The sequence below is a fragment of the Scleropages formosus genome, chromosome 1 (genome assembly GCF_900964775.1).
Source record: "Scleropages formosus chromosome 1, fSclFor1.1, whole genome shotgun sequence".
In the NCBI taxonomy this organism is placed as follows: Eukaryota; Metazoa; Chordata; class Actinopteri; order Osteoglossiformes; family Osteoglossidae; genus Scleropages; species Scleropages formosus.
In genome coordinates this window covers 40,491,527-40,518,931 of record NC_041806.1, presented here as the reverse complement: position 1 = coordinate 40,518,931, position 27,405 = coordinate 40,491,527, and the positions used below count along the sequence as shown (strand labels likewise).

Below are 27,405 nucleotides of genomic sequence, written 5' to 3'. Positions count from 1 at the left end.
CAAAGTACACAGATGCAAAAAGAAATGTGAATTCCAGTGCAAAATCAGTTTGGGATTTTACATTGAACTACTAGTAGCAGCCATGTTCTTGTTGCCATCCCGTTGTGGTTCTTCAGAGGTCAGTCTTAAAGAGGCTCCGTGGCCTGGCAGGGCGAGGAACTAGTTTGGTGCCGGTACCAGAACGCCGAGGGAGGCAGTCGGACTGGGAGCTGCTGGTGCCCGGACCTTGCCCGCCAATGTCGTGGTTTTGCCGAGGTTACGCACCTCTGACTGCCACGCGTTGGTTTTCTTTGCGGTCATGTGTCGCCGCGCGTGCTTGGTCAGGTGGTCACTGCGCATGAAGCGCCGGTCACACACGGGGCACGCAAACTTCTTCTCGCCCGTGTGTGTCCGCCGGTGGCGCGAGAGTTCATCGGAGCGGGCAAACTTCTTCTCGCAGCCATCCCAGCTACAACTAAAGGGTTTTTCACCTGGACGAGGAGACAGGAAGATAAGTATTACTATACACGTGGTGTTGTAAAAGCCCACGGTAAAGTACTGCAGAGAATTGCCGTACAAGTAACGCAGGTGCACTTATTTCTCTACTTAATTTGCTTTATATTTTCAAAGCATTCAGAATGCAAATGACTCTTTATCCAGCTGATTACAGTAGCTCTATTACCTGTGTGGGTTCTGAGATGGGCCTTCAGATGGGAGCTCTTGAAGTATGTCTTCCTGCAGCCGGGGAAGTTGCAGATGTAGTTGCGCCTGCGAGAGAAGTCAGTGTGCGGAACAGCGCTGGGGCTTTGCCCAGAAGGAACGTACACCGGAGCGGGGGCCAGAGGGAGGAGCTTGGTGTTTCCAAGGGTTACAACGGTCTGGGGTGGCTGTGACACTGGGGACTGGGGTACCACAAACATCACTGTTCCCTGTGGCACGGGTGACCCCACCAAAATCTGCTGCGAGAAAGACGGTACCTGGGGCAAGATGGGCTTAGCCCCTTTCTGCGTCTGCACTGGGGTCTGGATGAAAGTGGAGATCATTCCCGGCTGTCCGCTCACTGGGACCATTTGGCAGAGGACTGGAGGGCTGGAGACAGAGACAGGCGGTGGGGACATGGACGTGGCACCTGGGCTTTCTGGCAAGGCTGTGGCTGTGCTGCCCTCCGTCCCCTTTGCAGCCTGTGTGTTGCTGTAACTGCTGCTGATGCTCTGAGAGAAAGACCGTGTTGGTAGGGAGATGCTGACACTGGTGTACAGCTGCTGGCCCTCACGAGGCTGTTGTTTGTGATGCTGCGTGGCCTTGGCCTGTGGCTCAAGGGCTGCTGGCGGAATTTGCTGCACAGGTGACCTATCAGCTGTGTGGCGAATTACACTGGTCACCATGGCTCTGCAGGGTGGAGCAGAAGCAGGATCTGTGGGGGGCAACTGACTGGGGGCTTCCTCAGCCGGGGACATAAACTGTTGCAGAGTAGCTCGGCTGGTGCTCCTGGAAGGAAGACCAGAGCAGATCCTTGCTCTTGATGAGGCAGGCCTCAGCCCTCCGCTCGCCACAGGGGACACAGCAGTATGGACACCAGTGCTGGAAGCTTCAGCAAAATTGGGACTGTGAGGTGGGGTCATGCACTGTAACAAAGCAGCAGAGAATGAAGAAAATATACATATATAGAGAGAGGGAGAGAGCACACACATTTATTCTACATGACAGATAAGCAAGGATACTTAATGAGATGTTTTAAAAAGTACATTTGCAGTTTTGTTCCACGCAGCTTCTGTGCGTTTTCATATTCTTTCACCCACCAGCGAGGAGAGGGAGATGAAGTCCTTGACGTGCTCACTGGTTTCAGGGTGCAGGAGGAGGGAGTCGCAAGAGTCAGAGGTGGGTGTGAGAGGCCGGGGCTTCTGCGACCTCTGACCCAGCGAGCTCATGCTCACCAGGGCCTCAGCGGCCTCCAGGTCATGGTACCCAAGGGTGCTGCTGCAGGATTGCTCGCTGTCATGTCTCTGTCTCTCCAAGACGGACACACAGATGTCCATGAAATCCATCTGAGGCACACACACACACACGCACACACAGAGTAAGAACCATGGTGATGACCTCGGACAAGAAGTCTTACTACAATGTCATCAGTTCCAAACCTCATTGCTCTATGACCTCTTCTGCCCTTAAGATAAAGCGAAAGCAACACGGTGTAAGGGGAAGAGAGTGGATGCGTACGGTGGCGCTCATGTGAACGGGCAGATGTGGCTGGAGATGAAGATGAACAGATGTTGGCGGCAATCGTGTGTGTGTGTGTGTGTGTGTGTGTGTGTGTGTGTGTGTGTGTGTGTGTGTGTGAGAGAGAGAGAGTGAGAGTGAGTGATGCTCGGCTGCACGCAGCACCACGGCCACTAGAGGACAGCATCGAGGTGCTCCAAGCTACACCCAGCAGCAACGCAGAGGCACAGCAGAGAGAGCTGCGGAGCCAGAAAGCCTCCCATTACAACAATCCTCCCACGGACCTCCCGTGGCCGCGCACAGGGCGAGCGGTGACGTCACTCGGCAGCCATGTGAGAGCGCGGAGTGAGAGACCCGCGGGAGACCATCAGGAAGTGACAAGTGACCCGTTCGCTGGCCTAGAACCCGCTCCTGGAACCCACGGCACTGACTGGTCGTCGGGAAGTAGAGAAGCACCTCCGTATGTTGCGTGTAAGAGTGTGTGTGTGTGTGTGAGAGAGACTGCGCTCACAGTGGTTGTACTCCAGCGGACGGACGCATCACCATTGTCTGTCTCCCCAGACACATCAACTGAGCAGATCTGAAGGACAATGTGTCAGAAATAACCGACCGTGTGCGCAGATCAGATGGCGAGATCCAGAAACGAGGAGTGTGTGAGAGAGAGAGAACAGCACTGACTGGTTCACTTTGTGTGGTTTCCAGTTATTAAACACAAGTAGGGAACTGTCACTGTGTGTGACTAAGCGACATGATGATTAAAAACAAGGACACCTCAAATATTTGAAGGTGAAGGATTTATTATCATGATAGATAGAACACGTTTATTATTTTCTTCTTGTATACAATGAATGTTAACTGATCGATACACACCTCATGATTTCCCACATACACACTGATCCAACTGGGAAAAATCAAATGGCATTTGCATCCTGCATTGCCATCCTCATTTTACACCATTGATTGAAAGTGAAATAAACACAGCAGTTTCCAGGTACAACTGACCTGGCTGTCCAACATGCAGATGCCATGGAAAAAAAATAAAACAAAAGTCACAAAATTTAGAACTCACCCTGCTCGTGTCTTCGGTGTCTAAGTTCTGCTGTGAGGTGTAAGTCAGCATTTCGCACAAGTTCTGCTTCTCAGCGTCGGGAAACAATGAAGCGGAGGGGACAGCGGTGAGGAGACCGCCAGTAGAACAGCTCGGCTGTTGGGCATAAAAATAAAACCGCTCGGCTGCGGGTCCAGCCTCCTCAGCTGGCTGGATAAAAAAAAAAAAAACGGAGCAGCAGAGGAAGGGGGGGGGAACAAAAAAAAGGAAAAAAAAAAAAAAAAAAAAAAAAAACAAATTTCAGAACAGACTCGCGGGTGGCAACATACAGCCAATAAAAAACTTAGGTGTATGCGACGCCGCCCAATAGGAGCGGGGAGGGCGCGTGGTCCGTGCGTGACCGCAGCGCGATTGGAGGAATCGGGGGGTGCGTGGCTGTTGGGGGGCGTGTCCAGGAGTCAGCGGTGTCAGAATGAACCCGTTGAACTGCAAGCCTGAAAACTGGGGGAAAGGTCGAGCAGCCGAGCGAGTGGAATCGTGGGATACCGTGCGCGCGTCTGGCTCGCGGCGAGCGGCGAGCGGGTCTGCTGCTGCCGCGAGGAACTAATAATGCTTCACGCTGCGGCATGGCAACTTATAAACACAGATATGCGTGTATTTTTCTGTTAATATTTTAAAGAGATTATGCATTTTACAGGCTCATTTTTTTGAACGCGATTCTTCCCTCAGAAAAACTGACTGTGCGAATAAAATTTGAACTTCGTATCAGCACCTTTGCTGTGTTCATGACCTAATTAGTTTTTCACGTAATCCAGGATACAGTTTATAATACTATATCTTGCAGTGTGCCATTGCCTTATCTTATTCCAGGAAGTCCCTTTTACACAACTCAACTGTACTGCCATATATAAAGCTAAGTAAATAGATTACCGTTTTTGATTTTCAAACGGCGTTTATTTTGATGGAAATCCCCAAGAAATATGCACCATTTTTTTTGCATTTGCAGTAACGCAAATATTGCTAACGATATAGCAGCGCATTGCCTCATTTGTGCTGTCATACCAAGGGTACAGTGCAGTAAGTCTTATATAAGAGGAGTGCGCTGAATAAACAGGGTGAAGAACGTGAGGGAGATGTGAGGGAGAGGCATACCATGGATGTGACCTCACTAAATCATGTAATGTTTGTGTTCTGACATATGCGGTTACTGGCCGGCCACCCCACACCCAGCGCATATGTACTGCATGTTTGCGCCACCCTGTCCCTCGGCAGCGTTCGCTCTCGACCTGGTGACTCCTCCTGTAAACAGCTGCCCTCCTCATCATCATCATCATCATCATCATCATCCTCTTCCGGGCCGGACCTGAGAGCAGGAGGCTGGGATCAAGCCCTTCGTCGCGGTCATCCATGAACCCCTTCGGCGGCCCTTTGCGTCCCACACACCTAAAATGTTTTTAACGTTAAGATCTGCGCCGGCTGACGTGTCCGAGCAGAAGAGCGTAAGCGACATTAACAGGTCGGAGGAAGTTCTTTCAACTGGTGTTTTTTCTCATCCTCTCTGAGGAGGGGGAGGAAGGTGGCAAGGCAAACAAACGTCTCTACACTTCCTTCTTTCTGTGGACACGTTATTTTTAAGGATGGGGTGCGAGCGCTGATAAACAATATTCTAAATAAAACGTTTAAATAAAAAGACTTGTTTTCTATCATGCTCGGAGCAGCTCGTGAAAGTACACTTTTTTAACTTAAAAGAGAAAACGTGACCTCCTCCAAAAAAAAAAAAAAAACACAGCAGGCCTTATATATTACAACAACATACTTTTAATAATCAATGTCAAGATCATTTACCTGACGCTTTTCTCCAAAGCGTCGTACAATGTTAAGGTTACAGTTATTTACCCATTTGTACAGCTGGGTAATTTTACTGGAGCAATTTAGGGTAAGTACCTTGCTCAAGGGTACTACAGCCAGAGGTGAGGCTCAAACCTGCAACCTTTGGGTCCAAAGGCAGTCACCCTAACTACTACATTGCCAGCTGTCCCACAGATCATAGTGTACAGAAAATAAAATAATAGCAGTAATTTCCATAATATAGAATTAATGTTGAAAAAGCCACAGTCTGTCCTCTTATATTCTCTATCTACCCTATGGCTTAATAAGAAAGAAATGAGAAACGTCTTTGCCATTTATGACTCCCTTTTGTAAACCACACGCTTTCAGGTAAAATACTTTAAACAATCTGTCAGAAGGTAGTATTTCATTACAAATGAAATTATAAACATTATACAAAATACACAGAGTACTTTGCCATGCTCTGTATTTCATGTTTCTCACTTCCTCATGCGCCATAGAATCAAGTCATGTTACATTTTCGAACACCGTTTATGGTGACTCTCAGTATTACACAAACCCCCCACGCAAAAAACAACTAATTCAGCAGATTTTATTTCCCTAGCCGAGCGAATGTGTTCCATCCAAGGTCCTTCCCACGGAGCAGCGCCGTAACCTCAGACACACACTGGTTCCTCGCTGCAAAGTGCACTCGCCAGCAGTTGCCGGTTGTATTTTGATTGCATGATATGTTGAAGTAAATCATAGATGGAAAAACCATGACTGGCGGGACGTGTTTGCTGGCTTTTTGATCCTCCTGAACATGCCAAAATAGCACTCTGCAGCCCTGATGTTGACCGTAACAGTTTTGTGGGTTTTTCTCAACAGCCTTCGGGAAGGTTGCTCTTTAAATTCCCAACCTGTGTCCCAGCTACCTGTCACTTAATGTCCTTCTTTTTCCTTATTCCGGAATCGGCGCATCTCATTTCAGACCCTTGAAAGTGTGTTAATGATGTTGTCACTTTGCTAAACCAGCATTATGACAATATTAGTGCTGAAATGGTTGCTTTTGGGAAGCCAAGCTAAAGCACCTCCTACACCCTCATGTGATGTTGTACATGGGCTTGAGTTCGCAGCGAAGGCATGACTGGGCTGATAAATTATCTTTTTCCCCACACACAAAACATCAAAAAACTGTTGTTTACTAGGACTACCAGGAGGGGGGTGCGGTGGCGCAGTGGGTTTGACCGAGTCCTGCTCGGGGTGCCTTGCGACGGACTGGCGTCCCTTCCTGGGTGCGTCCCCTTCCCCTCCAGCCCTGTGCCCTGTGTTGCCGGGTTAGGCTCCAGCTCGCCATGACCCCGCTTGGGACAAGCGGTTTCAGACAACGTGTGTGTGTAGAGTTACCACGTCACCGGTCTCTTCAAGCTTTCAGGCTGAATTCCATGGCACCTGGCTGGCTCAAGGCCCCCTGCGAAAAGAGCCCAGTGGCGTAAGCCAGGACACCAGAGCACGAGGATGACAGTCGTCCCCAAAACGTTTTTCAAATTGACTTTCTTATCATCTTTGCTCAAACAGAGCCGTCTGACACGAGAGAACAAAAGAAAGGTTTACCGTGCATGAGGATGTTTGCAGTCAGTGAGTTTACAGCACTCGTACAGTCTGCCAAAAAGTTCATTGCTTCAGAGCTGTGTGTGGGATGGCATGTCCTCTAGAAATCCTAGATAGGGAGTTCTATTTGTGCGTATGTGCAAGATGTACGCTATCGGCAGGATGTGAGCCGAGCAACAACGTTTGCGACTCCGCTTATAATTCGGAGGCTGAATAAGAGTGCAGATGGTCGCTTCAGCAAGAGACTGACCTATATTCCTTTTTTAACTAGTTCAGTCATGCTTCTGCCACGTATAGGTTCGTGGCCAACCCACGACTGAGGGCACCGAGGAGGAGTTTTGGGGAAGGAACGGACGACTTACAAAGATTATTCTGGCTAGAGTAGCGTTAATTGTCTGGATACTGTTAACCTCACCAGCTTCCCTCTTTCTTGTAAACATTTATTAGAGTGAGGAGTAGAGACGGAGAGAACCGTGCTTTAGGAAGCACTGACCCGGACAAAACCGTTGAACTGCCGGGGAAAAGAGCCAGACGGAACATTGCTGCGGGAGACCACCCTGAAAGAAGGGGGCACATCTTAAGCGCAGCTCTCAAATGATTGTGACCTTTCTTTTTCTTCCCGTTTCACAGCAGCAGGACTTGATCCTAACGACATCCGCATCCGTCCCGGAATACGCTTTGCACTCAACCCCGTTAGTGTTTCTCGAACCTTTGAAATGTTCACCCCTGGTAATGTCTGGCACTTCTTTCAGTTTCAAAACTGTTTGCTTCTTACCATGAGGAAAGGCTGCATCTTTTGAGTATGCAAAGTACTCCAGCATCCACCGTTTACCCTTAGATAAGAAACCAGGGGCAGCTCCTATGGACCACTTTCTAGAGTTCCCACTATCGCAGCACAGTTTTATCCTGGAACCTCTGGGTTTGTGTTGCGTGGTCTCGGCTGCCTGGGACCAAAGGGTGATTTTACCTGGCGTGACAGCAGCAACAGGTCATTTCTCTTCCGCCAGAAACACTCGCTGTTAAGGCCCAGTCCACATGACTTCTGTCTCTTTAGAAAACCTTCCGATCCACACGTCACAAAAAACCTCTCGCTGTATCGGAGGGTCACAGTGGTCCAGAGCCTATCCTGGAAGGTTAGTGCAGGAGGCATGGTACACTCTGGAGAGGGATACCAGTCCATTGCAGGGAAAACATTTCCTTACTGTCATTTTCAGCAAGTTACATTCAGGGCAGGGGGTGCGGTGGTGCGATGAGTTGGACTAGGTCCTGCTCTCCGGTGGGTCTGGGGTTCGAGTCCCGCTTGGGGTGCCTTGCGACAGACTGGCGTCCCGTCCTGGGTGTGTCCCCTCTTCCTCCAGCCCCTCGCCCTGCGTTGCCGGGTTAGGCTCTGGCTCTCCGCGACCCTGTATGCGACAAGCACTTCCAGACGGTGTGTGTGTGTACATTTAGGGCCTCACAAACAATCATGTGAATTACCAAAAAACCTGACAGTTTCTTTATTGACTTTTCCATGGCACAGCAAAGAATCTGGATCAGGGTGCAAGGAGGCCTAAGAAAGACCCACAGCTTCATATATACATGCACAACGAGCGGCTTGTGCTGCTTTAACACAGCAGACAGGATTGTGTGTATAGGTGGGTGGGCTGCGAAATGTAGGTCATGTAAAAAAAAAAAAAGGAGTTTGTGTAAGTGCTGAGACTTTAAGCGCAATAAGTTGTACATAAATTCCAGGCTCGTAGCCAGGGATACGAAGAGAACCTGCCCACCCCGCTGACCCAGACGAGAGAGCAGCGTTTGTCCAAGCCAAGGAGATCCTAACCATCAGAAGGCAGGATCCACACAAAATAGCTTCACCATACTGAGCTGCATGTTCTTCTCCTGAAAATTCCTTGACGTTTCTTTAAAATGTTCTGACCCGTCATGTGGAGGTGGCTGTAACGTGAGCACCTATGGGTAGACGTGGTAAAAACGCAAAGGCCAGGAAAAGCCAGTACCAAACAAAAACTAGATGCTCCCATAAAGAAACACACCATGGCTACTTACCATCTCTCAAGTCTTTATTATTTCCTAAGAGGCTGAAGGTCACTTATCTATATGTGATATCATCTGCAATTTTCTGTGTAGCCTTATCGCCAGTACCCCACCCCGGTCCAGAGTCCAGCGCACTTGACTCTGGGTCATCACGCATCGTTCCAGTCCTTAGTCTGTAGAACTTTCCATCATGCCGCCTCCGGCCCTTTCCTTGATCGCTGACCATGTAGGTGTGCTACACAAGCGCCAGGCTACGGCGAACCTCCCTAATCCGCATGATGCTAAGACCACGACCTTTCTCAAAACACGCGGTCCTGTCGTTTCATTCAACCACATTCCTGGCAAAAAAAAAAAAAAAAAAAAACGATTTCAACGAGTGGATAACTTGCTTTCTTCTTTGGAAACGAAACTGAAACAGAGTAGCGCTCTTATGTTAACACAATATGTCCTGAACATGTGGCAATCGGAGCGTTTTCAATCCGTGGCTCCACGTCGTTGACCTAAAGCTGCTGGGCCTGCCGTTGTGTACCAAGCTTTGGGAAGCGGTGTGAAAACACTCTGCTGAGCGCTAGGGAAGCTTCACTCAGTATCATCTTCGTGACAGCACAGCAGGTGTAGCGTATATCCAGCAACCTGCTGCGCTGCACTTTTCGGGTAGCGCCACGAGAGCCCACCCGGCCGGCGTAATTTACGGCGTACGCGCCACGCTCCCGGGGAGTGCCCGCACCGCTGCTTTCATTGGACGTCAGCAGCGGTACATATGAGGACAGGAGCTGCGGTTTGGCCCGGGGACCGTGCCCAGGCCGAGGGCGGTGGCTGCCGCCGTTTGGAACTTTGGCAGGCTTTCCGCCCGCTGTCCCCTCCAACCCCGCGCCCCCGTCTTTGGTTTCACCGAGAAAACGCGTCGCTTCTTCTTCTGTTCGACGGAACACGCTTGCTGTGCAAATGTGGTGCGTGTAGAAATGTCTGCGAAACAAGTAATGCGCTCCACAAATCTTTGAGCTCTTTAGTGTCGAGTATTAAGCGAAATTTAGCACACACACACACACTGTCTGAACCACTTGTCCCATACGGGGTTGCAGGGAACCGGAGCCTAACCCGGCAACACAGGGCGTAGGGCCAGAGGGGGAAGGGACACACCCAGGACGGGACGCCAGTCCGCCGCAAGGCACCCCAAGCAGAACTCGAACCCCAGACCCACTGGAGAGCAGGACCCGGTCCAACCCACTGCACCACCGCACCCCCCCCCCCCCCGCAAAATTTAACATAAAAGTAAAAAATACTGAACAGTATTAAATGGGGGGGACCGGGTCCTGCTCTCCAGTGGGTCTGGGGTTCGAATCCCGCTTGGGGTGCCTTGCGACAGACTGGCGTCCCGTCCTGGGTGTGTCCCCTCCCTCTCCAGCCTTACGCCCTGTGCTGCCGGGTTAGGCTCCAGCTTCCCGTGACCCCAAATGGGACAAGCAGTTTCAGATGATGTGTGTGTGTGAGTGTGTGTGAGTATTAAACAGAATTCCAATGCTCAGTGAGGACATTCATCTACGTATTAATATATACACATACAATATGTCATAAAACCTAATTTGTGCCACCTTGCAGGGCAGGCAGGACTATGAAGGAACCCTTTATACAATGAATACTATATTAAGGATAAAAGGCCCTAACAAGAGTAGTGCTGCTGTGTTACTGTGAGTTCAGCAGCAGGACTCAACTGGTGCGTCTGGTGCTGACTCTGCAGTGGGCACTTCCTGGCGGCGCCTGCCCGCTTCCTCTCCGCTGTCACCTTGGCAACGGCGTCCGGGCTGCCATTTCTGTCCCAGGGTGACACCCTTCCACAGCAGTCATAGCCTGTGTTGAGGGAATATGGAAAGACACACACACACACACACACAGAATGGATACGCAGCATGAAAAACAACAGAATCGAGCCAGTCAGAGAAGGACTCGACCATCTCGAACTGGGAAGAAAAGGTCTTGTTTTGAAATGCCAGCTGTCACCTCCTTCTCCAAAGTGTCCCCTGCTGACCCGCACCTTGTCCTCTGTCCAGACAGGGAGCTGCATGGGACTTGCTCCCGGGATTAGGTGGAAGGCTCCGGATTGTCCTCCTTAACAAGCTCTGCGATGCCTGGTTGAGTGGGATGAGCTCAGAGGCTACTGTCTTTAAATCCTGACTTTCCAGGCCACAGGTTTCAGGGCACAGCACCTGCCGAAACTCTATTTTTCTTTTTTTTTTGCAATTGCTACAGCCGGGGTCACGGTGAGCCGGAGCCTACAAGGCAGAGCAGGGCACGGGGCTGGGGGGGGGACGCCGGTCCGCCGCAGGGCACCCCCAGCGGGGCTCGAACCCCAGATGCACCATACAGCAGGCACAGGCCAAACCCGCCACGCCACCACACAGCCAAAATGGATAAATCAAAATAAAAGAGAAGAAATGGATAATTAATGAGAGAATAAATAATGCACCAACACATTATTAACACAATGCATTCTGATGGAAAGTTATCTCATTTAATGCCCTGATCTCCCTTCGCACAAAATCTGACAGACCTCAGAGGACCCGTCGTTGGCCGAATGTTGCCGCGCATAAATAATACACAAGTCAGATGGATTGCCACCCCCCCCACCCCCCCCCTTCAGGCTTGTGAGCACCCAGTCTCTAGCATCAGGGTGTCAAGCTCCTCCGTGTTTCACCGCACGTACAGTGGGACTGCGATGGTAGGGAGGGAGAGGACTGTCAAACACTGCACGCATGCACACACACACACACACACACACACACACACACACACACACACACGCACGCACGCATGATGGCAGCTGTTATTCGAGACTTAAACGAGCAATCCAGTGATTAACAGAGCCTGCTCACTGTAAAATAAACTAAGACAGAGGGTAAACTGAGTAATGCAGAAATGTTCCTAAAACGGCAAGGTTTCATTTGTCGGACACCTCGGCATCAGGTTGCATTGCTGGATCTGCAGTCGGTAAAGACGGTGTTTTCACAAAGTACTGTAGGGATTAATGGAATATGAATAACAAATACACTGAAATAGACGCCAGCCATCAAGAACAACCATTCAGACAAACGTCAAACGCTGTGCTCCTTGTGTGAACAAACTCATAAGCACTTGTCCAGGGTGCTGACACCAGACAAAGTCTTGGAGGACAGCACCACTCGGTGCGCTCAACCTTTCTACTGCTAAGGGTGCAACGCAGCGTGGCACAGGTCCAGCACGGGGGGGTCCAAACACAGGCACTGGGGCAGAGCGAACCTTGGCCGCACACTCTCGCAAAGGTGGCCGTTTGTTTGCTCACTCTTCTCTGGTGGAAGGCCAGAATCACGGGCGCTGGACATGAGCCCGGTCAAACACAAACCAGCGCGTGGGGCTGCGCCAAGCGGCAAGCATCCCTGAACGGTGCCAGGGCATTTTTGTGGGTGTATGGAACATTTCTAACAAGCAAAGTTGAAAAACATCCTGTTTCCTCTAACGAGAGAAATAATACAGAACACTTGATACAGAACATAAAACTACTCCAGCACACATGTGAATATGCCGGCGTGCACTGACTAGGTTGTTTCAGTAGTTCTTTTGCCCGTGTCACAGATGGGGGGGTGGCCAGCCTGTGACTTCAGGATGCACGTGGCTCTGTTTACTTTTAGGCAGTCAGCTGACCGCCATGGAAGTGCGCCACGGCAACCGCCACAGACACATCCACGCCCATCTGGCATAATCAATCTCTGCCTGCCTATTGCCCCATCTCCTCCTTAGGTCACGTTTTTGCTAGTTACCACATTTAACGCACTCTCAAGCACCATTTACACAGAACATTACGTTGTTTACTTTGACCGTTAGCGTTGCTGAGCACCAGATCACCCTCCCTCAACCCTACAAACTACCCTTTGTACTCCATGTGCAAGTGGATGTATTCTTAAAACACCGAAATTTCCTGGCGGTGTCGGAGTGATGACTCGCTCCAGCGAGAGTTTGTCTTCAGTCTGAGCATATCTACATCCCCGGCTCCGCACTCGAGTTCAACGGCACCGGATCTTGGCTGAGTCAGAGCAGAATCAGCAATCGCTGAGCAATGCTCACGTGATCCCAGAATTCTTTGGTGGTCCTCCGCATAAAATATCATCTTTGTTTCATATGTTTTGAAGAACACCACATATAGTTGCAAAGAAAGTGGTATTTTTATATTGGATGTATAGATGAGTGACCCATTGTAAGTTGTGTATCTAGCAGTGTAAGTCACCTTGATAAATAAGGTGTGTGGGCTCATAACACCACATAGAGTTCATTTGAAGTCGCTTTGGAGAAAAGCATCTGCTAAATAAATAAATGTAAATAACTGGTGGTCACTTTGTGCCTCGCATCTTTTGTGGCCTGATGACATAATCAACGATGACTAATAAAGTGGCGTCTCAACTGTTACTTCCATTCTCTTGGTGGGGTGGGGGCACAGCACTTCTCATTGGAAGATATTTTAAGGAGTATCTAACGGCACAATGTAGAATGCCAAGGAGGCACACTGAACAACAGGAAGGCACCCAAGAACACTCTTACACTGTGCACTGAACCCCTCCGTCAGGAAAAAACACCTTGGATATGAGATATTCCTCCCGATTCTAGGTGTCCAGGCAATGCAAGCAAAGCCTTTTCAAATAGTGGTCACCTAACAATGCAGTTTCAGGCAGCAGGGTAAAAGGAAAGGTCCACAATGAAAGGATAACAGTTGTGTGAGATGGCTACAGCCTGTTGAGAAGGTGTGCTTCCATTAATCAAATCAAATTGCGATAAATTTTCAGTGAGAACAGTGCTTGCCTGTTGAGGGCCTGTTTGTGAGTGAGTATATTTTGACAGGAAAGCAGGTGTGTTTGTTGAGTATATACAGAAAATTCAGTGTGATTAGACTATGTGTATTTCACTAGAGGCAGGAGTGCTTGCTGCCAGCCACACTGGTCTGTGCCTATGTTCCCCTGCACTTCTGGTGCTCGTGCTGTCAAACACACAGCCCAGGCAGCGGGTGTGGCGAATGGATGTTGACGTGAGAGAGAACTTCACTTCCTCCCTGAGAGGACTGTGCTGAGACAGCTACCTAGCACAAACACCCGAAGGATGCGGAGAGATAACAGCAAGAGGAGAAATATGGAGAGACAGGATGCAACTGTTCTCACCCCTGATAGGAGGATAAAAGCTTTCTTATTTTGACCAAGCTTTTGTTTTACTCATTGTCTCCCTCTACTGGATGCTTGGGGTAATTGCAGAGTTCACAATTTGATTAAATCAATGCATTGATCCGCTAAATGTTCACATTCTTTGTTATTATGTGCACAGGTTTCAAACTTTAGTTGCCTGTTTATTTCCAAACCCTTGTAACTTCAGATCTCAACTTGACAGACCACCTGCTACATGACTGCACGGTTCAACTGCAGCAAACTTCCTCATTTTCCAATACAAAGACACATACATAGCTGAACACTGTAGCAAAAGTTTTGATGGTTTACTACTTTACAGAAAACAAGTTAGTAATTTCTGGTTTGATATGTCATTACTTTTTGGATGTCAAGCAGGTCTGCGAGATGCAGTATATGGAAGAAAACAAGTACAGACAACAGCTCATTCCTGCAAAGTATGACTCAAACAATGTCATACACATCAAGTATGACAGTTTAAATTTAACCATTTACTGGACTTTATAAGAGCCTTACAAATAAATATATTTACTCAAATTTAAAAAAAATAAAGATAGGAATGAAAAAAAATCATGAAAAATGAACTATTACTATTTTTGGAATGTCAGTTGCTGTGGCATCCTCTTGTCTCAGCCTTTAATTTTTCTGCTTCTGTTGCAGTTTCTGAGCAGAGGGTGTCCTGGGTGCATTTCTGATGAGTAGTCGCTCCACCTGGATGACCTGCGCATGAATGCAAGACTCACCCACACCCAGCAAAAAAGAAAAGAGCTGCAGAAGGAAGATGTAGCTCCTGGGTAGGGTGGGCTCTATCTCCCGGAAATGGTCACGGCACTGCCTGCAGGATGCAAATCAGCACAAATCTATCACTCATCGTCGCACAAGTTGGTCCCCACTTTCCACATACAGGTCCACATCAATGTGCTTCCTCACTACAAGTGTACTTTCAAGCAACACCAGTGCTTTCCTGCTTTGATGGAGATGTAACACTGCTTTAACACAAGAGACAAGAGCAAGACACTGATAGACTATTAATGTCTTGACAGAATCTAAAAGCAAACTGAGCTAACCCCCTTAGACTTAAGAAAAAAAGGTTAGTAAGAAAGCAAAAAGGGAGAAGTGAAAAGAAAAAGGAAATCTCACTTTGGTTGGCAGGGCTTTAGTGCTGTGTGCCAGTACTTCGGGTTCATGAGGTGAAGAGAACCATTCTTTTCCATCACGACAGAGCCCAGGTGCTGATTGTAGTAACTGGGTCCATCTCCATCCACCTCACCCCACCTGAAGCGGAAGCTGCAGGGTGGGCTCTGCTGGGGCTCAGGAGTAGAGTTTGTGAGCTTTTGGAAGGAGGTCTGAAGATGCTCCACCACTCCTGCTCAGAGGTGCAAGGGGAAACAAACAAACAAGTGATGCCAGTCAAAAAACAGCTATCCCATGGAAAATGTTCTCATTCCTAACACTGCTTATATACAGACAACATATAAATTACCGACACCCCCTTCTCTGACATAGTGACTTGTTCCTTTCTATGCTTCCAGACAAAATTATCACTCCAGTCACTCACGTCTCCGCTTCAGGATCACACACTTCTGCTTCCTGGAGGAATACAGTGGTTTTCGGGGCTTCCAGGACTGCCTGCAGATGTATAAGAGTAGCTTTCAAGGCAGGATAAGAATGACTTTACAGATCCAAAGGCTTGGCTTCATTCTTTGCTCATTTCTTTCTCTAAGCTGCTGGCTTCTAGTTCAACTTCTGCTACAACAAAGCTTTGGCAAGTGTCTTCTGCAGACAGCCTTTTTAATTAACTTTTTATGTGAAAAAAATTCAGTATATGGCACTTTGAAGCAAATTGAATAAACTTATCATTTCTGTACTACATGTAATAGTGTATATACACATTAAGAGAAGAAAAAGGGGAAAATAAAGTGATCAGAGCACAAGAAAACCCACAAGGAAAACAAAAAATAGGTAAAGTCTGAATGGCATGGACTCACCTTGCAATCTCTTCAACTTCTTTCTCTTTGGCCAAGTCCAGAGCCCGCTGGACTGTCTTATACCACTTCCGTAAACAGAAGATGCCATTATCTGCCAGACATATAAAGAGGAGAGGCAAAAGAACTATTATTAGTGACACGTAAGCACTATGAAGCATGACGTTATCAGCAGAGTTAATTGTCATAGAAGTCCATAGCAGTTTGAAGAAAATCAACACCAAATCAAATACACAGAAATAAAAAAATAAATATGACTGGATCATTCCTCAGTAACCAACTGGTGATGGGGAAACCCCCTGTACGGAAAACATAACTGGAGGAACCCAAAATTTCACGCGTACCTACTCAAACCCCATACAAGTCCAGAGAATTAGTAAAACTATAAAAACTCAGATTTTCAGAACTAGTAATGGAACACATTACCTTTGTTTTGCTTGTTTTCAGTGTCAGTTTTCTTGGATAATTTCCTGGAGATTCATGAAAATAAACAAGGGAAATGTGGGAGACTATTTCCAGGAATTACATCACTATAACACTTTTTAAATAAATAAATCTACACCTGACCTGCAAAGCTCAGACTTTCAGATTCACTTACCACTCCTTCTGGTCATCCATTTTGAACAGCAGCTTCATTGTTACAATGATGAGTGCAGCAGCCAGGATGTCGTAGCTAAGGAGGCAGGACTTTCTGCCCAGAGGGTCATAGGTCAGATAGGTCCCTTCTCCAACACCAGCCTGTTCCATCACTCTGCAGACCCAGAGATGCAGCTCATCTGAGTGTCAGACCCAGTGTTGGCAAAGAAGAGAAGAAATGGAGACAAAAGCTCGCACAATGTTTCACATTTACAGTGTATGTCTGGAAAAGTGTTCTACATAAATATACAAGACAAACTGATAATAGCTACACCACACAGCAATGACAAAACTACACCAGAATATTTTTTTCTATTAATCATACAAATGACAATTATGGTGTAAACAGACTGAGTGCCTTCAGTGGGCCAAGAAATCTATGCTGTTAAATGTTGTTCATCCATTGGCGTTCTAGATCGCCAATCATCCTTGGATCATTCTGTCAGACACTGCCCGGCTGCTTTGGTGTGATCCACAGAAACACCCTGTGCTGGCATTCTGGCCATCAACATAGTATGGTTTTAAACAACACACCTGGAAGGTTGGCCTCAGTCAGATATTTGAGGGAAAGGAGGGCTGGGTGGAGCATGTACTCCTGAGTCACGGGTGGAAACCGGGGCAGATCCAAAAAGACAGCTAGTTTGTGGGCCTCTTGCTGGACCTTCCTGTGGGATGGAATGGACTGGAGGAAGAAAAACATACAATATGTTGGAGTGACACCAATATTTCATATGGAAACCCACCCCCTTCTTTGCTGATTCCTTAAGGACTTAAAGAAAAGCTGGAGACTAGTCTTTAATGCATTCAGGCTCCAAGAAGTCTCTGGGCAACAAGAGGAATTCATAGCACTCACTGTTCCAACCCCCCAGTCTAGTCCTATCCTCATCCTGTGGAATGATCAGTCCACACCTTGTCCCGAGAACTCTCACCTCCACTCTGAAGATCTGCGAGTCCTTGCCGTAGAGCTTCATCTCTTCTGGGAAGACCTGGTAGGCGTTGATGTAGGGAATATGGCCCTCTGCCACAAACCTGGTAAACACACCCACCAGTACAAAGACCAGTTTGCATTTGAGTAAAAGCCTGCCTCAGGTAGTATCCCAACCACTAACGGATGACACAAAAACCACACAAATAAGCAGCTCTGAGACTCACCACACAAAAATGACATCTACAGAACACCTTCCACCTCCACAAAGGGTAGTGTAAGTGAGCTGTCAGTTCTGTGACTTCCTCAGACAGGATGAAGGCAAAGGATGGGAAGCATACTTTCCCCATTGCCCAGAGTGCCACATGCAAAAGTTGATTAAAACTCTTCAGCTGCCAGCTCTCAGTACAAAGCAATCATCACAGCACCCATTTTACTTATACCAATCCACCTCTGATCTTCCTCTGCCCACAAAGCTCCACTTCACCTTTTCCATACTGCTTTTTTTAAAATTTTATTTTCCAGCCTCATTGCCATTCCCAGCTCTCCAAGTACTTGTCTCTTTACCACACCTAACTTCTGACTACTCCTTCTGCCAACCACACCGTACCGGAGGAGGTCAGACAGGGTGAGCGCCTCACGGAGCCACAGCAGTGACAGGTGACAGAAGGCCAGGGTCATGGGCATGGTCATCAGATTCCACCTCTTCCTCTCCGCTGTGGAATGGTAGGAGTTTGCATCCAGGGACCCGGAGCACACTGAAGAGGCACCCCCATCGCTGGAGAAACCTGGAGATGCCCGCAAAGAATCACACATGTTAAGCTCTGACACTGACAGACTGTCCATTTTCCTGCCTTCTCTCAGCTCTGGAAAAGCAATGAATATCTAATCTACTACAGGAATCTCAGCTGCAATCCTAGCACTACTTCAAGAGAGCTCTTCATTAACTAGGTTTCATTTAGCTCTTGACTTCACTGCAGACCTGGTTTGACATTCCCTGGCATGATTCCTGGTATACAGTGGTATAAGCATAGCATGTAAGATGGTCCCTGTGAACTTAAAGGCCACAGGTTCTAATCACACTTCAACTGCAGTACCATTGAGCACAGTAGTTACCTTAAAATTGCTCCAATAAATATTACTCAGCCAGGGGCAACTGGTAGCATTTGGACCCGAAGATCACAGGTTTGATTCGCACATTCAGCTGTAATCCCCTTGAGCAAGGTACTCACCCTAAATTTCCCCAGTAAAATTACCCAGCTGAATAAATCAGGTAAATAACTAAGTAGCTTAACACTGGAAGTCACTTTGGAGAAATGCATCAGCTAAACAAATAAATGTAAAATGTAGTCAATCCAGTGTAGGTTAACACCAAGTTGCTGGGGGGGGGGGGGGAAAAAAAAAAAAAAAAAAAAAAAAAGCCATCAGCAAAATTAGCAACTAAATCACTAGATATCTGAAATTTGTCATGGAAACCTTTATTAAGAGCTGTCATGGTAGCTTTGCTGCCTGTGCTACGCAGTAAAGGGGGGGGGGGGGTTCATGCCCTGAGTCCACCACCCTCCATACCCGAGATAGAGCTGGGTGCGCTGCTCTCCACATCCGTTTCACTCGCAGATGGACAGAAGTCACTCAAGGACAGGGATTCAGAGGCGCCATCTGTATCAGAACCCTATAACACCACAATAAGGAGATGCCGTCATGTGAATGAGTGTCAGATCACAACAGTCCACACGCATAGTGTTTTAATCCCTTCAGGAAAGACAACACAATATTCCAGCTCCTTGTTGTTCATAACACAATAGTTGTAGCCTTCATTCTAAATTCTGGATTGTAACACAGATTACAAGCATATAATGCACAAACTCACCAGCTGAAACCTCTCTACAGTCACTGGATTTCTGGTGTATGCCTGGTTGCTTTTCTGAAGGTATCGCCTCCAAAAATTACACAACACATCATCCTTGTGGAGAAAAGAAAAAAGATCAACAGCAAATTCCATGCAGTTTAACAACATTCCACATATTCACACACATTTCATTTGTCTTCTCCTTCTCATGTCAGCAACAAAACTTATGGTGTCTCAATTTTCCCCACAAAATAATTTAAATCTTCTCAACAGCTGGATCTCCACTTGTCACATCAGCATCCCCAGCTTCACACACTCACAGACACTTACACACCTTGAACTGAGGGCACACTCCCATCTCCAGGAGAGCCTCAGCCTGGTGTTTGAGAATGAACTGGAAGCCTTCACACACCATCCAGTCATTCCCATGTTCTGCAAGACCACACAGCAGCACCAGTAAGACGCACGTCAACTTGCCCTTTCCTTTCTCTCTGTGCGACACTGAAATTGTGCGAGGAAATGCTGCGAAGAAGTGGTACTGCAGGAGCAGAGCAGGACTTCAGCAGCCACTTAAACTCACCTAATTTTTTGTTCTTTTTTGATTCACGGGAAATTCTGGAGACTCTGTAGTTGCTGTGATATGAATCTAGAACCTCCAAGGTCCTCTGTTGGAATTTACATCTTATTCATTCAGCTGACATGTATGCAGAGTAATACCCATGTGCAAAATGACACAAACATTAAATACTCAGCAAATCAATAACTGGCATCAGTGATACATAACAGAAATAAAACTGAACAGGGTACTTGTGCTACCATAATTTAGCTGACACCTTTGTCCAAGGGAACTTACACTATTACATAAATATCCTCATAATGACTCACTCATTTTTACAGCAAAGTATTGTTACTGTATGAGTTCAGGGTAAGTACCTTAATAAGGGTTCTATGCAGGAGGATTTGAGCTGGGGACCTTCAGATAGCAAGGTGACACCCCTAACCACTACACTGCCTGCAGCACATGAATAAGTACAGGTAAAACCACAAATATTTTGTGTCAGACAAAAGAAAAAAAAAAAAAAGCAAAAAAAAAAATAAACCAAATACTTAAATACAATTAAATGATTACGATTAATCAGACAGCATGAACGTGGAATGTCAGTGAAGCCAAAGTCAACTTTGTCTGTCCACCTATCGGCGAGTTACACATACAGCAGAACTAAATTTTGTTTCTCTTAGACCTCTGTGCCACATACGACATATAATACAAGACATGGCAGTACACAGGTTAGAATCTGGCAGCAATATACATAATATGCACATACAACGTAAATAGCACTAAACTGATTTACAAATAGGGGGTGCGGTGGCACAGCTGGTTTGACCGGGTCCTGCTCTCCAGTGGGTTTGGGGTTCGAGTCCTGCTTGGGGTGCCTTGCAATGGACTGGCGTCCCATCCTGGGTGTGTCCCCTCCCCCTCCGGCCCTGTGCCCTGCGCTGCCGGGTTAGGCTCTGGTTTGCCACGAACAACGTGTGTGTGATTTACATATCTTTTAGTAGTAACATAGTATGGGCACCAGGTCATAGTCACTGAGGACAAAAGTTTTTTTGCATCAAATATTTCATTGTTCCCACATTAGTCCTGATGTCATGCTCTTTTATGAGGTACTCAAGTAGTAACCCTTGTGTAAACTAAGTGTATAGATGTGGCCCTGTGTTACATGACCGCTAGTAGTAGTAGCTAGAGCAGCTGCTGCCTTTGGACCCAAAAGTCACAGGTTCAAATCGCACCTCCAGCTAGTAGAACCCATGAGCAAAGTACTTACCCCAAATATTAGAAAAAAAGGAATAAAAAGCTGTACAAATAAGTAATTGTGTGTGTAGTGGCACAGTGACTGTTGTGTACGACGCTGGACTGGAAAGAAATCAACTAAAATGAATAACTGTAAGTATTATATAGAAAGAAAGAAAAAAAAAACTGAGCTGAGTATTCACCTCGATCACATTGTGGCAGGACCTGCAGAAGTAGCCGCCCTCCTCCGTGACGCCCCAGTCCACGGCAGAGCACTGGGAGCACTGCTCCTGGAAGGAGGAGCCCTGGGCCTGTGCGAGACACACAAAAAAAACAAATGCAAGGAAAAGTGCAACGGAAGCATAGTACGAGACTCGTAGAATGACACTGTCATCACTTCTATTGATTCGTGGACTCTCTGGCTCACCGTCACAAAAACACAGCAGCGCAGCCAGCTCGTGGAAACTTACAATAAGCGGCTCGTCCATGATACCCCACACGGTAGTCCGTACTGCCTGAGCCGAACGTGGTAAATAAGAAAACAGCACTTCCGGTGCGTAACGCTGAATTCGGGACGGCCTGCAACAAACCCTGCACCTTAACTTCGACAGAGGTTCGAGCGGCCGTTGAAAGTGACGTAACGTTTAAAAAAAACAAAAAAAAAAAAACTTACTACGAAATGTTGGAATTTTCACGTAGGGAAGTAATATCAAAAGGACCCTGCGACCGCTGACTGCTACTTCAGCAGGGACACGGACGTGAAGCGTTTGGTTAATTCAACGTTTGGTTAATTCAACGTTTGGTTAATTCAACGTTGTTCCAGGCGGGGGCGCGCGCGCGCGCCAAGCCTCGCCATCACGTGCCGCTGTGTTGAACGGTTATCCGTTCAGATTTGTCGTCTTTGAGCAAACTGAAAATAAGGTGTACACTATGCTTAAACAACCTGAAAAAAACACTAAAAGTATAAAATGGAAAGGTCTGAATGTACTCAAGTGTTTTCCCTCTTTATTCTAGCAAGTGAGAATGAAAGATACTTAATAGTGAGACAGTTGGGAAGGTTGACTTTTACCTCAAGTGGACTTTCTAACTTCTTTTCTCAACAACAATATCGTTCTTAAAGACACAAGGAACCAAAGTAAATGGGAATCTCCGCTTATAAATGCCCCTGGGAAAGAACCTAAGGTTAAGTATCTCTGCTCAGTGGGACTAGGGTAACTTCCCACCAGGAGCTTCTCATCTAGATCTGCTCTCTTGTATTGTGTACAACACTTGCTTCTGAAACGATGAAAATGTCACCACATCCCGCTTTCCCACAGCAACTGCCCTGCTTCAGTGTCAAGGCTCTTGTGAAGTACTGGGACTAAGTACATGTCGAAGAAATGTATGTGATGTGAGGCTCCGATTTGCATCGACGCACGCTTTACGGTGCATCACATCTTAACATAACTTCACATCGTAGCCTTCGCTGCCCTAGCATGCGGTTCACTGTTTCATTTTCTTCCACGGATCTCGAGAGCAGTCCCAATCCACATGCCGATGCTCGGGCCTGTGTAGCACGCTTCCCACGTGAGGTAACGTTAGAACCTTCTTGTCCTGGAGCAGAGGAAATGGGGCCTCCCAGGGGAGACTGTGGCATCCAGGAGAAGAGCTCCAAAGCAGACTCAGACACAAGTGCTCAAAACCAGACCTGCTCTTTACTCTAAACTGTGGATCACTTCCATAAGTCACAGTTCAAACCACAGCTGTACCCACACCCTCGTTTATTCTGGGACGTTTGCGTCACTCTCAGTCGAGACATTAACGGAAGGATAAACAGACCGTGCGCCATAAGTGATCTTGCTGTTTGTATTTTTCAGCTTTTCTCTTGCAGCACCATCTCATGCTCTGCCCATCTCTCCGTGCACTCGTCGTCATGGAAACGACACTTTTGTGCATCGCAGAATGTGTGCGAGCTTATCCAGCCGTTGCAATTTGCAGTGATGCCTTTGATGATCCATTTGAACAACCATACAATTTTACATGTAATATAAAGTAATTTATGAAGCATTCCTTTTCCGAGATCATATGCGAGATCTCTTTCTCCATAGTGTTTAAATAACTCTAAAGCAATTCTGAAATAAATTGTTTATTCATTGTCAGTAACCACTTGTCCAGTTCACTGCCATGATGATCAAGAGCCAACTCTGTAGTAGTGATGCTTTTATAATTATGAATTTATTTCTCTGTAAGAGGATCTACTTGAATGGTCCAGTAATGATCCCATTTGTTTGACTGGTGGGAGGTAAAGTACATAGGATTTACATATTGACATTTTCAGTAATCAACAGTTAGGTGGTTTCCTGATACTTTAGCCCTCAGCTGGTATAACAACAGTCGGTCTTTAACAAAGTACTGTAGTGAAATTTTGTTGTTCTCACAAACACGTGATGTGTGACACTCTTCATTCCCCACGTAAGTCTCAAGAGAGGACACCCTACTTTAAGTGAATCTTACTGTTGCCGTTGCGCATTGCCACATGGTCCAGACCGGTTCAAAAAGTGTTTTTATTTTTCCAGCATCAATCAGTCTCTGTTCCTGTCCAAAGAGGGAGCTCTTTTGCAATGTTTTTAACATCATTTCTCCAGTTATCTCTCCCTCTCCACTTGTTTCTTCATCCACCCTTTTCCCTCCACCATGTACTTGTTTTGAGACAACCAGAGTTACAGAATATTTTCACAATCAGGCCCAAACAAGATTCTACTCTTTTGTCACCGCTGCAGCAGCAGACTAAACCTCCCCCACTTCCTGTTTTTCTCTTTCCTGCCCATTAATTGTATATCCCATTCTCTGCTGGAAGGGTCCTGTGGAACAGGGAGTCCCTACTGTGCAGAAATGGTACACACACACACACACACACACACACACACACACACACACACGTATGTATAGGAAAGCAAAGTACTTTAGACTTCAAGGATATCCTGTTGCAGGTTTGTTGTGTAGTCAGTGTAAATAATTCCCCCACACCGCACTCTCTCAAAAGGACTAAAAAAGAGAATTGCCATCACTGTTATGTTACGGAAACCTTGTTCACTTGCTGACCTAGAGGGCGTGAAGCCGTCAGCTACAGCCGCGCTTCCCATCGCTGCTGACCCATGCTGCACGGAGGTGTGGGGGAGGGCCCCTGGTGGGGTGGCTCTGGATGTAGCTGCATTCCCACACCGCATCGTGGTCCAGGTTGTCTCCTTGCTGCAGGCTGTGTGACAGACTCCGGCATCTGCAGGGGTCAATGGGGAGTGAGGCTGCAGGTGAACAACACCACACGATAAGCTGGAGCTCATGACACCCAGTGGACAGGTTGGAGTAGCTGAGCTGCTGTCCCCTGTTGCAGAACCAGCTTTCCCAGCCTCATCCCTGACCCACCTAACCTCACCCCTTCCTTTGTTTTTCTGCTCCCTTCCTGGAAAGATAATCCAGGAGGTCCATGCATTTTTAGGCAAGCCCTCAGCTGCAGCCTGGCTCCACACAGCCAGTGAACATGGGCCCCCGCCCCCCACTGCCCCTCCTTCTCCACCTCATTCCGGAACAAATGACCTCATCAAATTTATTAGTCACTCAGGCCGCCTGTCACCAGACTTTGGTGTTCTCCCGGACCTTTTAACACCACGGAAATGAGAGCTGCACATTCCTCCTTCTGAGGGCAGAGATCCTAATTTGGATGGCTGAGGAACGGGGAAAATCTATGAGCTGCAGGGAACTTTTGGAAGCATGTGCAATCGCTCTCTTACTCTTTCGCAGTCAGACCATCAGCTGCTAAGTGCAAGTTGAAATAGTACAGTCTTCATATTCCAAGGAGAAACAGTTTGCTCAGATGCCTTGCTGTTATAGCTTCCATTCCTTCATCTGTGGATAGTGGAATTTACAGGAGATCTGCCTTATGGTTTGCCAGATGATCATTTGTTTCAAAGAAGCATCTCTTTCATAACCTTGTTTTATGAAACACCCACATTACGCCATATGCTTCTTGTGAAGACTTCAGGCTTCGGTGACCCTGCACTGGATAAGAAGTTATTTACACACACACACACACACACACACACACACACACACACACACACACACACACACACACACAGAGTCTGAAACCGCTTGTCCCGAGCAGGGTCACGGCAAACCGGAGCCTAACCCGGCAACGCAGGGTGCAAGGCTGGAGGGGGAAGGGACACACCCCAGACAGGGCGCCGGCCAAGCAGGGCTCGAACTCCAGACCTGCCGGAAATAAATATATCATTACAAAAATTATAAAATATGTTGGGGTCGCATAAAAATTGCATGGAAATCCTTGGAGGTTAATGTGGGGTATATTTCATACCCCTAGGTTTTTGCAATATCGGAAACATGTGCTGTGAAGGACCCTTAGGAAGGAACAGTACTAGAGTAAAACTGGAGAAAGTCTTGTCTTATAGCCACAGATACTGAAACATTTGTCCCCCATATATAGCTACAGATAGATAAAAACTTTATTGATCCCAAAGAAAAAAAAATCTTATTATAAACATTGTACAGAAAACAAGAAGCTACAACTCACATTCACTGTGATAAAAAATTATGTTGCTCTGTTCTCACTGCAAAAATTTCTTAAAGCACCATCCTGAGTAGTGTTAAGATTATATGAATTTCCATCACAATCCACTGCTTTTTTTGTTCTGTTGCGGATTTGAGATTAACATTTCCTGGTAATAAATGAGACACTGTCGACTATTGATGTGCATTCATAATTCGTAGCCTGAAAACTTAGAAGGTCTTTGCACTGAAACCAAAACTGAAAGAAGGACTTTTAAATGCCACAGATTACATAAACCAGTTTTAAACATCCAGACATGTCCACTGTCTGAGTTCTCTCCGTAGCATATGCTAAACATTATGACATCTTGCTGGTGTGGACATCAAGAACATCAAGACTGAAAGTCATCTGTGTGTAATTTTCTCACTATAATGGGCTATATTGTTGTTGGCATAATGGCCAGCTTATCTTTTACCTTCAAAAAGTTATACGGTTAAGTGTACCTAAAATGACCCCCTTCTGTGTCTTCACCATGATCTCCAGGCCACCTGGTCTAATCATAACATGACCATCCCCATACACACATGGAAAAAACCCTCCAGACCATAATTTCTCTTCTCTTCGCCACTGCAATGGCTGCCAGCAGACTTCTGTAGATGTTCTGAGGAACACAGCCGACCCAGCACCTCCTCTCAACAATCTCTGCATTTTTTTACATATCCTGTGGAAGACAATTTTCTGAAAAATGTGCAACAGCTCATAGTGAACACACTAAATCTATAGAGGATTCCACTGCTGGTCACTGTACAATCTGGAGATGACAAATATAAGACGACTAAGTGAGATAAGCAGTGGTGTCGAATGATTAAATTTTAGCAGAAGCAGTGTCCCTGTTGAGAACGGAACCTGCAACACTTCAGTCACATGTTTCTTACCCGCTACATCGCCTGTTGCAGATTAGAGGCCGGAAACCTTTCAAATGCCTTCTGTGTGAGGCGGAAGAACTGTCTTCAGAAGCATTTGAGAAATGGTATCTGTAGCATTCGATGGGGATGAGGTCACCGCGACTGGTGGGACCATAGGACCCCAGGCTAGAGAGCAGAAGCGATCCAATGCAGGAAACTGAGCAGCATTCATTCACAGTAAAGACAGCAGTGCTAAATTAACCCTTAAAGAGTTCATATGGTTCCCACATATTGAAACGTGACTACTCACACGAGCTGACTTGATTCTCTCCAACTTGTCTTAGTATTGCTGAGTTCAGTTTCGAGTCCCTTATGAAAAAAAGGACACAAAACTGAAATCACACCGATTGTTACAGGAACATCTTACTTTAAGTGATACCAGACTAGACTTCTTGTTGGTGAGATACTGATCTATTGATGTCAAATTCTCCCACACTGCCATTTCTTACATCTCATCCCAGCAGGTCATCAATCAGTTTGATTAAGTCTGACCAAATAAGCTCCTTTAGTCACTCTATTTTTCACAGTACTAGAGTTAAATGACTGCCACTGATGCACTGCAGTAAACTTACTCCTATATTCTCATTGTACATCATTTTCTCTCTGATCTTCTGTTCAATCTCGCTTTAATCTGAATGTCGCCTTCATGTGCAGATATTGTGAGAACTTCATCATCTCAATGTCCCAGAAACATTTAGTGTGCTACTGACTGAGGAAGAGATCTTCAGAACTTCTCATTCCTTTGGGCTGGTTGTGGGAGTCAATGCAAACCTGTAATGAGGATTTACTTAGCTGCCACTTG

The 27,405-nt window shown here is 46.7% G+C and overlaps 2 protein-coding genes and 1 long non-coding RNA gene across 3 annotated transcripts; all 3 read right to left on the bottom strand.

Moving 5' to 3' along the window:
- Window positions 1-60: 60 nt before the first annotated feature.
- klf11a (Kruppel like factor 11a) lies at window positions 61-3,446 on the bottom strand. The gene is made up of 4 exons (XM_018743941.2): window positions 3,266-3,446; window positions 1,779-2,024; window positions 662-1,604; window positions 61-470 (listed from the first exon to the last, which is right to left on the bottom strand). The coding sequence occupies exons 1-4, from the start codon at window positions 3,314-3,316 to the stop codon at window positions 160-162; spliced, it is 1,551 nt and encodes a 516-aa protein (XP_018599457.2). The 5' UTR covers window positions 3,317-3,446; the 3' UTR covers window positions 61-159.
- Window positions 3,447-14,511: 11,065 nt separating this feature from the next.
- On the bottom strand, window positions 14,512-21,641 carry taf1b (TATA box binding protein (Tbp)-associated factor, RNA polymerase I, B). The gene is made up of 15 exons (XM_018743509.2): window positions 21,566-21,641; window positions 21,299-21,406; window positions 19,884-19,968; window positions 19,638-19,735; window positions 19,325-19,417; window positions 19,024-19,126; window positions 18,065-18,242; window positions 17,459-17,558; window positions 17,064-17,211; window positions 16,492-16,669; window positions 16,320-16,363; window positions 15,897-15,987; window positions 15,467-15,537; window positions 15,049-15,274; window positions 14,512-14,743 (listed from the first exon to the last, which is right to left on the bottom strand). The coding sequence occupies exons 1-15, from the start codon at window positions 21,581-21,583 to the stop codon at window positions 14,545-14,547; spliced, it is 1,740 nt and encodes a 579-aa protein (XP_018599025.1). The 5' UTR covers window positions 21,584-21,641; the 3' UTR covers window positions 14,512-14,544.
- Window positions 21,642-25,694: 4,053 nt separating this feature from the next.
- On the bottom strand, window positions 25,695-27,205 carry LOC108929152 (uncharacterized). The gene is made up of 4 exons (XR_001965730.2): window positions 27,176-27,205; window positions 26,854-26,912; window positions 26,574-26,729; window positions 25,695-26,359 (listed from the first exon to the last, which is right to left on the bottom strand). It is a non-coding gene; the product is annotated as an uncharacterized LOC108929152 (long non-coding RNA).
- Between the last annotated feature and the right edge of the window lie 200 nt (window positions 27,206-27,405).

Coding starts and splice junctions, on each gene's coding strand:
- klf11a (XM_018743941.2), bottom strand. CDS start 3,316: ATGCTGACTTACACCTCACAGCAGAACTTAGACACCGAAGACACGAGC. Junction 1,605..1,778: donor TCATCTCCCTCTCCTCGCTG/GTGGGTGAAAGA, acceptor GCTTTGTTACAG/TGCATGACCCCACCTCACAG. Junction 471..661: donor CCATCTCAGAACCCACACAG/GTAATAGAGCTA, acceptor CTCCTCGTCCAG/GTGAAAAACCCTTTAGTTGT.
- taf1b (XM_018743509.2), bottom strand. Junction 19,736..19,883: donor AAAAAAGAACAAAAAATTAG/GTGAGTTTAAGT, acceptor GTGGTCTTGCAG/AACATGGGAATGACTGGATG. Junction 17,212..17,458: donor CGCAGATCTTCAGAGTGGAG/GTGAGAGTTCTC, acceptor TTCTTCCTCCAG/TCCATTCCATCCCACAGGAA.